At 51.0% G+C, this 9,713-nt stretch overlaps 1 protein-coding gene across 1 annotated transcript; it reads right to left on the reverse strand.

The window, feature by feature from the left end:
* Positions 1–527: 527 nt before the first annotated feature.
* Cadm4 (cell adhesion molecule 4) lies at positions 528–5,379 on the reverse strand (the record flags this gene model as incomplete). Its single annotated transcript, XM_033765996.1, has 8 exons — positions 528–1,572; positions 2,224–2,352; positions 3,291–3,463; positions 3,755–3,845; positions 3,942–4,106; positions 4,391–4,525; positions 4,784–4,936; positions 5,196–5,379. Coding segments are annotated over 8 exons (1,140 nt in total), but the record flags the coding sequence as incomplete, so codon positions are not given.
* Positions 5,380–9,713: the final 4,334 nt, after the last annotated feature.

Consider the following 9,713-nt stretch of genomic DNA (forward strand, 5'->3'; position numbering starts at 1 on the left):
TCTGTCTTAGACTGGAGTTGTTTTTCTCTCAATAAATTCTTCCTAACTCTTAACCTTCATTGTTCCTGCAATTCATTGTTCAGTTTTAGAGAATGCGAACTCAGGTGTTGGCCATCTAGCAGGTTGGGAGTTATAAGAGTTCCCTTATGTTACTTGGAGGTCCTTTATATACACGAGTAGGAATGTCACAGTGAGACCCATTACTCTGTACAACCAATATGCATTAATTATAATAATATGCACCATGTGAAAAAAAATTTTAAAAGGAAGCTGCATTGGAGACTTTGGGGTAAGGGGAAAGCTAGGCCATGGGGTAGCTCAGTAGCTACCAAAAAGACAAAGAGTCAGTGACAAACTGGTTGAAGAACTGGCCAGGCTTTTTGGAAGGGTAAAGGTGTCCTTGGCGCACTCAGAACCATTCCTGGCCTACACTGTCCACCTGCAGCCGTGACACTCCCCCCACCCCCCGTAGTGCAGCCCTGGGCAGAGGTACAGACACACAAGCCACCCCAAACACTTTTGTTCTCTCCTCAGTTTAATGGTGGTTAGTGGGATTGCCAAACCCCTCCCCAAGCCCTCCCCTCCCCGCCCCGTACAAAAATGTGTGTGTGGTTTTATTTTTTAAACAAGAAAAAAAGGGGCAAAAGCCAGGAGTGGGGGGAGGGGTGCAATCTGATATTTTCATACAGATTTTTGACTTTTTTAATATATTATATATAAAACCATAGAGACTGCGCATCCCCCCCATACTCCTTTCCCCCTCCCTGGGGGGCCTGGAGGAGAGATGGGGAAGGCCCCCCAGGAGTGGGTGGACAGACAAATAGGGGTGGGACAGACGTGGAGGAGGAGGACGAGGAGGAGAAGGAGGGAAGGGAAACCCAGGAACCTGGAGAAGAGGGATTGGAGATCAGGGTTGGGGCTTCTCCCTCACTGCCCCCCTCAAAGTCATGACACAAAGACACAGAATCCCTATTTCCATGCCCTCCCCCCACCCTTCCCCCCACCGTGCAAACATGGCTTTGCAAAGAGGTGCCCAGAGCTCTGTGGAACTCTTACAATGGCTGGCGTGGGGTCTGGGACCCCCAAATAAATCTGTGTTCCCCTTCCCTGCCCACCCACCCTTCCCAGAATCTGATCCCCTCCCAAGACCTGGTTCTGCAGCCTAGGGGCACTGGCCTCCCCCAGTTATTGTTCCCAAACTCAATCCCTACTGCCCTACCTGGACTTGGGGTCCTGGACCTTGAGCCACTGTCCCCCCGGGGGACCCAGACCTCTGGGCCCTCAGTTCTGGCCCTGGCAGAGATCCAGGCATCCTACACCCCCATCCCTGCCCAAGTGTCTGAGGTGTTAGTGGTGGGGGAGAAGCCCACCATCCCAGACTCTGGAAATGTCTTTGTCGGCTCCTTGCAGCTGGCAGTGGGGGGGACCCCAGCCCAGGCCCAGGCCTGGGGTGGGGGTAGGGTCAGATGAAGAATTCTTCTTTCCTCTTGTGTCCATCACTGCCATTAAGGAAGGCTTCTCTTGCTTCTCCCTGTTCATCCAAGCCACTGGCTTCGTGGGTCAGATAGGAGCCTGAGGGGTGACAGATGCCAGGGACAGAGGGGACGTGGGTGTGGATGCAGGAGTTCGACAGAAATACGTGGAAAGAGGGAGACAGACGAGATATCAGAAAAAGGAAAAGGGAGAAACAGAAGACACAAGGTCAGGAAGACAGGTCCGGGGAACAGAACAGTGGTAGAGAAAGAGGTAAAAGCAGAATTAGGAAGACTCCAAAAGTTTACGCAATTTCTTTTCTAGGTTGGTTTGTACATGGCCTGTTCCCATCTTCGACATCTGTCCTGCTTCCACCCTCCTCCTCCATCCCTCAGAGGACAGAAACAAAACATCCCTTTCTTTTTTTACCGTTTTTTCTGGTGGTATCCCCTTGCTCCACTCCCAAAGACCCCATCAATTAGGAAGATATGCCTTTTTATTCATTTTTATTCAAATCCCTGACCTTAATTCGGTTTACAAGGCTCACCTCTTTCAGAACCCTAAGCCAAAAGCCCTGGCCCCTTCGGAATCCAGGCGTAGGTCCGGATTTCCAATCCGTGGTCTAGACTCCGCAACCTTTTTTTTTCCTGGCTGTGTCCACCCTCCTTCGAACGGTGCCCTAGGCCACGCCCCCGTCGGGTTCCGCAACCAATCAGATCATCGCTGAGTTCAGGTCCCGCCCCTACTTACCCTTCTGTCGTACAGAGCACCAGACCATGCCCACTAGCACACATATAATCAGAAACACCAGTAGCGCCAGGATGCCGCCCACAATGGCGTAGGGAACTGACGTCTGAGCCTCTACCACCGCACCGGGGTCTGCCAGAGGGACAGGATGCAGAACGAGGTCATCAGAGGGCGGTCCCAGTCCAAGCCCACCGTTGCCACGTTCTCCGGCCATCCTGCAAAGCGCATCTCCCCTCACCCTTTTCTGTGCCGTGTCCCTCAGAATTACTGCCACCGTGTAGTTTCTTCTCATGGCTCCCTGGTCCCATCCCCAAAGCCTGCCCTGCTTTCCCTTCCACTTCCCAGGGGACAGAAACAGGACATCCCTTTTCTTTTTATTCAGCCCCCTACACCTGCATTGTAGAAAGAAACAAAAAGATCAAGAAACAGGTCCAAGTCCCTTTCCATCTTGTCTAAAACGCTGCAGGTATTTCACGGTTTAGCCCAACCAGGTCCAAAAGTCCTGCCCCACGATATAAGGAGAGCCAACAACCTAACACTTAACTATGTCCAAAGGTCCATTCCAATCTCTTTGTTTATTTAGCTGTTTTTATTTCTGCAGCAATAGGAGGTGAACCCAGGGCCTCGGACCTGTTAGGCAAGTGCTCTACTCTGAACTATATTTTCAGCCCTTTCACATTTTTTATTCTGAGACAGGGTCTCGCTAAGATGCCTAGGCAGGCTGGTCTCAAACTTTCAATCATTTTGTCTCAGCCTTCCGAGTAGCTGGAATTACTGGTGTGCACCACTGCATCAGGCTATATTTAGCTGTCACAATTTTCACAACCTTATGAGGTGGGGACTGGTGTTTATTTCCACCTTACCGGAAACTAAGGTGCAGATTAAGTTACCTGCAGTAGGAAGTGGCAGAGCCAAATTTGAACCCAGACGGCCAGACTGGCCCTAGAATTGTAATAACTGTTGGCTGTTAACCCACAGAATCAGTGTTTTTGCTCAAGTCCCGCCCCTAAATGCCCTGCGCCCCCATACCCCCTGGCTCCGCCCCCAGGTCTGCTGCAGCAGCCCCTCACCATAGACTACGAGCACGTAGAGCGCCCTCGCGTGGCCGTGCTTGTTCGACGCCTCGCAGGTGTAGGTGCCGTTATCAGCTGATACCAGGCCGGGCAACGTGAGCGTCTCCCCCACTGCCTCGGCCCTCTCTGGCAAAGATTCATTCCCGCGGTTCCAGCGGATCTGATTTGGCCTGGGGGGGGGTTAAGTGTAGCCAGAGTTAGGAACCCAGGTGCTAGCACCCATCTGACTTCTCAGGAATCTGGACATACAACTCTCACCTTGCACGAACCTCCAAAGAGGCTCTCTGGCCCTTTCCTTCCTGGAAAACCAACATTCCCGGCCCCGTTCCCATCTGTCACCAGAATCTATGGAATCCAAGCCCTCCCGGGCCCTTCCGCTCTGAGAATCCAAGAATCGAGGTTCCAGAGCTCCTTCCTCAAATGGAGTGCAAGGCCCCAGAAGTCCGGGGCGCAGAGCTCACCTGGGGTTCCCCGTGACAGCGCATGTCAGCACCAGCGTGTCGCCCTCCCTCACTACAGCTTGGGAGGCATGGATCCGGGCTGTGGGGGAGTCTGCGCAGAGAGAAGGACGATCACCAGGGGCTTGGGAGCCTCTCGGGACGCACTGCTGGCGGGGGACCCCGGGGACCCTGCCCGTTGGGCACTTACACTGCACATCCAGCACGTACTGCGTCTGCTTGCTGTGTCCGGAGGGCAGAGCCTGGTTCTGTGCCTCGCAGATGACGATACCTCCATCGTCCTTGCGGTCCACGCGGAACCGCACTGTGCTCGCCACGCTCCAGACCTTGCCATTTTCCTGGCCGCTGCTCACCCCTGCCACGCCCAGCCGGAACACTGTCAGGCTGGGGTTCCCGCCTCGCCCATCCCGCCAACCAAACTCTAAGCAGACTATTTCCCAAGCCCCGCCCCACGATCAGGCCCCGCCTCTTCGAAGCCAAACCACGCCCCTCCCGGGCCTCTTTTCAAAGCTCCTCCCTCCTTCAATTCTTCCACTCACCAGCTGCACATCAATAACCCCTGACCGGCCCCGCCCACATTTTAAAAAATCCGGCCTCCTCCTAAGCCCCGCCCATCGCCGGCCTCCATCCTTGGGTTACCTTTCAGCTCCTTGCGGTCCCGGTACCAGCGCAGGACAGCCGCGGGGCGCGACCGCGGAACTAGGCAGCTGAGCTCCACCTCGCCGCCCTCCACCGCCTGCTCCCGGACTTCCACCACAGGATTCTCCGGAGCCACTGTCGCGGAGCAAAAAGGGGCAGCGGGTTAAGAGAGGCCCCGAGGTGAGCTCAAAGCAACTAGGCTGCGGGGTGCTAGGAACCAAAGGGAACCAGGCTCCCAAGTGGCAGGGGTCAAATGCAGAGACCAGAGGTCAGGAGGGCCGGCCCTGTTCACTGGAGCCGGACAGGAAGTGAAAGCTAGCCAGAGTCAAAGGTCTTAGGATATAAGAGAACCCGGGAAAGAAGGGCGCGGGTCTGAGGAGCCGAGGCTGTCACCTAGCACAGTGAGTGTGGCAATCTGGTGGTGGGTGTCCTCCGTGTACAGCTGGCAAAAGTAGCCCCCCTCGTCTTCCAAGCGGGCATCCGAGAGCCGGATCCGCACCCGGCGTGGGGAGAACTCCTCAAGCTGAAAACGCTCATCCTTCAGGGCTAGAGAAGGGGAAGGTGTGAACTTGGGGAGCTCTGGCCTCAAGACGCCCACCCTCCCTCCAGGAGTCCAGCATCTCATCCTGTCTCTTTCCTCCAACTGTACCTGAGTCTGAGGTGTCCAACTATTTGACACCATGGGGACCCAGAATCATTCTGGCCCTTCTATCTGCAGGAGGAGCAGTTCCGGCTCTACTCCTTTCCTTCCCCCAGATCAACCTGCCCCCATTTAGGACACAGGAGTCCAGGCCCCAGCACTCACCACGGGTGCCATTGAAGAAAAGGGTCTGCCGAGCTGGGTTCTGGATGACAACTATGGATCCGTCGTACTGGTGGAGACGGCAGGTGATCTCAGCCACCCCACCCTCAGCCACCGTCACATTCTCTGTCTGTACTTCCTGTCCCACCCCTGGACCGACAGACAGACAGACAGACAGACAGGAGATTCACTGAGGGCTGCAATTCATTCTTTTCTTCCTCTCTCCATTCCTGTCCCAACCCACCCTCCAGTCCTGCTCCTGTCCCTCATTCAGTTCATTCTACCTCACGTCTCCTGAGGTTAGACTCCGGGGCCTGGAGGAAACCTGCTCACTGGGGGAGCTAAGGTCCACAGCTCTGTGCTGTCGCAGAGTAGTACAGGGCACTCTAGGGACCAGAAGGAGCCAGGTACCTGACCCTGACTGTCCCCACGACCTGCCTGTACAGGACTGTGACACGGGTAAGAAACATGTTTTTTTTCTGTTTGTTTGTGTCTTCAAGCCACCCCTCCCCATACTGGGGATCGAACTCAGGGCCTTCACACTGAACCACATCCCCAGCCTCTTTTTATTTATTTTTGCAAGACAGGGTCTCACTAAGTCACTAAGTCGCCCAGGCTATGTTTCAACTTGGAATCCTCTTACCTCAGCCTCCCCGTGTGTTGGGAGTACAGGTGGGTGCCACCTTGCCAGGCCCAGAAATACACTTCTGTTAAGCCATTAGGACTTCAGAACTGTTTACAGCTGTTAAGCTACCCTCACTGATCCATCACGGCAACATGCTGGGGGGCTAGGAAGGGAAGGTTGGCTGGGTGGGGCTCAGTGGTAGAGCACTTGCCTAGCACGTGTGAGACCCTGGGTTCCATCCCAGCACTGAAAGGGAAAGAAAAGGAGAGAGAGAGGCGAGCAGAGGAGAAAAGAAAAGAAGAGAGGGAGTGTTTCTGGCACTGTCAGAGGAAACAGCCTACAAAAAAGCTGAAAGCCAAGACTAATCAGCAGCAGCAGCAGCACTGTCACCATCACTGTCATCTCCAAAACAACAATAACCACATTGCCACTGCTTATTAGGCACCTGCTGTGCTAAGGCCCCGTGCTAAGGGGAGTCATCTACGTATTTCCCCCGTAATCGCCACCATGCCTGTACAGAGTAGGTGCCATTCTCAATCTCCATGGTTTTCACAACACCCCCTTTCAGTACTAGGGTTCGAACCCAAGGCCTCCGGCATGCCAGGCAACTGCTCTATCACTGAGCTACACGTCCAGCCCTTTTCGGTGTTTTTGTTTTGAGTCAAGATCTCACTAAAATTCCCAAGATGACCTTGAACTTTCAAATCCTCTTGCCTTGTTGCTACTGTTTGCTGAGACAGGATCTCCCTATGCAGTTGAGGCTGGGCTTGACTCCTGAGTGCTGAATGCTGAGATTACAGATGTGTGTGCCACCATGCCCTGCTTATTTTTTATTTTAACTTCACTTGTTTATTTATTTATTGGTGCTAGTGATTGAACCCAGGTCCTCACATCCTAATTCCTTTGGGGAGGGGGGGTTCTTTGACTTTTTTTTTCTTTTTGAGACAGGGTCTCTCTATGCAGTCAGGCTGGCCTCGAATTCATGATGTAGCCCAGGATGGCCTCAAACTCATGGCAATTCTCCTGCCTCAGCCTCCTGAGTGCAAGAATTACAGGTGTGAACGATCATGCCCAGCTCCCAATTCCCATTTTGGAGGTAAGGAAATTGGCCCAAACAAGTGAAAGCTCTTGCCCCATGGCAGAGCCAGGATCTGCACCCAGGTCTCTCTGATTCTGCAGGCACTCCTGGCTGTCTTCTCTGGGTGAAGTGTCCAGCATGGCAAGGACGGGATCATTGGGATAGGCTTATAATAGGCCTTGAATGATAAACTAAGTCTTTTGTCCTAAATGGGGACAAATGAGGTGTTGAAACAGGGAAAATGCTGGATAGTAACTACCCATTTCTTTTACATTCTGTCTTAGGATTTCATTCAAGTGTTTGAGTACAGTGGTATCTCAGTTCATGAACTGAATTTCTTTCCACAGTTCTACTTGCAATTTGGTTGCAAAAGAATTGTGGAATGAATTGTGACCAAAATTATGGAAAGACTTCAGTTCATGAACTGAGGCACCACTGTATTTCCTGGGCACTAGTAGGCTTCAGGGGCCAGGTACCCAGAAATGAGTCAGAGTAGATCCTTCCCTGGACCGCCTTTAAGGTTCTTGGGAAGCAGACACAAATCAGTGTAATAGCCCACCGAAACGGTTACGTTACCTGTTAAGAGGCTGGGTAAACTAATTAGGGGGTCAAGGGGTAGAAAGATTAATTCTGTGGAACAGAGGCAGAGATTGCTGGCTTCTTATCCTGACATCCATTCTTTCTTTCCTACTGAGTAAAAGAATCCAACTTGAAGGCTGGGTATTCCGCTCAGTGGCACCGTGCCTACCTCACAAGTACAAGGCCCTGAGTTTGATCCCCGACACTGGGGCTGGGGGGACAAAACAAAACGTGCTAAGAATCCAGCTTGTATTTTACAGTTGCCAGCAGAAAGAGCTGTTTGTCAGTGTCCCTTGTAACTAGGTCCGCACATGTGCTAAGATTTTGTCAGACTAAATATAAACAAAATGTATATTTTGTACACACTGTAAACGTGGAAATCTGCATACACTTGAGTGTCACTAGCTACAACTTGGCCATATAGTCAGGCCATCTCTATCAGCAAATAAGGTAGATAGAAAAAGCAAGTGATCTTATATAGAAAAAGGCAGCAGGCAAGTAAAAGACTGGGAAAGTCTGTTGTGTTGTTTAGCCAGAAACGCCTGTACATGTTTCCACAGCCCCTAATGCAAAATATAAGGATAATAAATCTGCTTTCTATGATTATGGCAGAAATCACATGGGGTGATCTACTGAAAATTCCTGATATATAACGGGTCCTTAAAATATATGAGTTCCCTTCTTTCATTTTCTGTGTCCTGCAATGTTGTACATCAGTCCTTAAGTCAGGCTGAAATTTTTATTTTTAAATTTCCTCATTTCATGCAATAGTGAAACTTTTAATTTGTGCTCTCTGCTGTGGGAGAACACAGAAACTCTTTTTTTTTTTTTTTTTTTCGGTACCAGAAGCAAACTCAGGACCTTGTGCTTGCAAGGCACGCATGGTGCCACTGACTAAATCCTGGGCCCAAACAGAAACTTTTATCTTTTCCACCAAAGATGTAATGTATAAATACATCTCCCATGTATTTTCGAGAACAAATACTTTTTCTGCCTTTTTCTATCTTCTTTGTGCTGGCTGGGATTAGTATGTAATGCATGGAATTCTGGTAGCTACCATGGGCTATGAGGACAAGGCCCATAGGAATGTGTGTAGGTTCTATGGAAGATGTGAAGCTGCTGTAACAGCTCTGGACTCCTGCTTCTGGGCTTTTATGTTTGAAGATAACACTTTTATGCCACCACTTGATGTTTATTTGGCACCTCTTGGAATGTCAGGCTTAACATAGCCAATCCCTGCCCCAAATATTTTCTCCTCAAGTTTCTAGCATCTCAATAAATGTGACAACCATCTGCCTAGTTATTCAGCCCCAAACTAGAAAGCATCCAGGTTCTCTCTTAGCCTCACCCAGAAATCCACTCCATCAGTAACATCTGTCTGTTTCACCTCTAAAACACATCTCAGACCTTTCACTTTTGCCTGCCTCTCCCACCTTCAGCCTCCCTCCCTGTGGGCAGGGCCTCCTTGTGGGTACTGCTTGTATGCCTACCTCTTCCACAAAAGTCAGAGAAGAGTATTTAAAAAGCTAACAGGGCTGGGTGTGGTGGCACATGCCTGTAATCCCAGCACTTGGGAGGCTGAAGCAGGAGGATCACTGTGAGCTCGTGACCAGCCTGGGCTACATAGTGAGTCCCAGGACTACTTAGTGAGGCCCTGTCTCAAAAACACCAAAAAAAAAAAAAAAAAAAAAAAACCCAAACAAAAACCTAACTGAGATCAAGTCACCTTTCTGCTTAAAATCCTCTGAGGAGGCTGAGGATTTGCTCAGTAGTAGAGATTTGCCTAGCATCTACACAGCCCCAGTTTTCTTCCCCAACACTGCAAAAAACAAAGAAAATCACTCCCAGCTGGGCAGGTGTAGTGGTGCCTGGCCTTTGGGAGGCTGTGGCAGGAGGATCTCAAGTTGGAGGTCAGCTTGGGCTAAATAGTGAGACCCTGTCTGAAAAACACAAACAAGGGCCCAGGATTTAGCTCAGTGGTGCCACTGCTTGCCTCGAAAGCCCAAGGTCCTGAGTTCAATCCCCAGTACCAAAAAAACCAAAACAAAACACAACAAAACAAAAGCACAAACAAAAACAAAAACACCTTGAAAGGGCTTCCTGTTACCCTTAGAATAAAAGTGAAACTCCTTCCCCGAGTCTTCAAGGTGCTGTGTGGCCTGTACCCTCCCTGAACTCAGCTCTGGCCACTCTCCTGCTACTCACTGCACTCCTGGCTCACTGGTCTTCGTGTCCCTCA

Source organism: Fukomys damarensis, unplaced genomic scaffold (assembly GCF_012274545.1).
Source record: "Fukomys damarensis isolate Sample0158 unplaced genomic scaffold, DMR_v1.0_HiC HiC_scaffold_19, whole genome shotgun sequence".
NCBI lineage: Eukaryota > Metazoa > Chordata > Mammalia > Rodentia > Bathyergidae > Fukomys > Fukomys damarensis.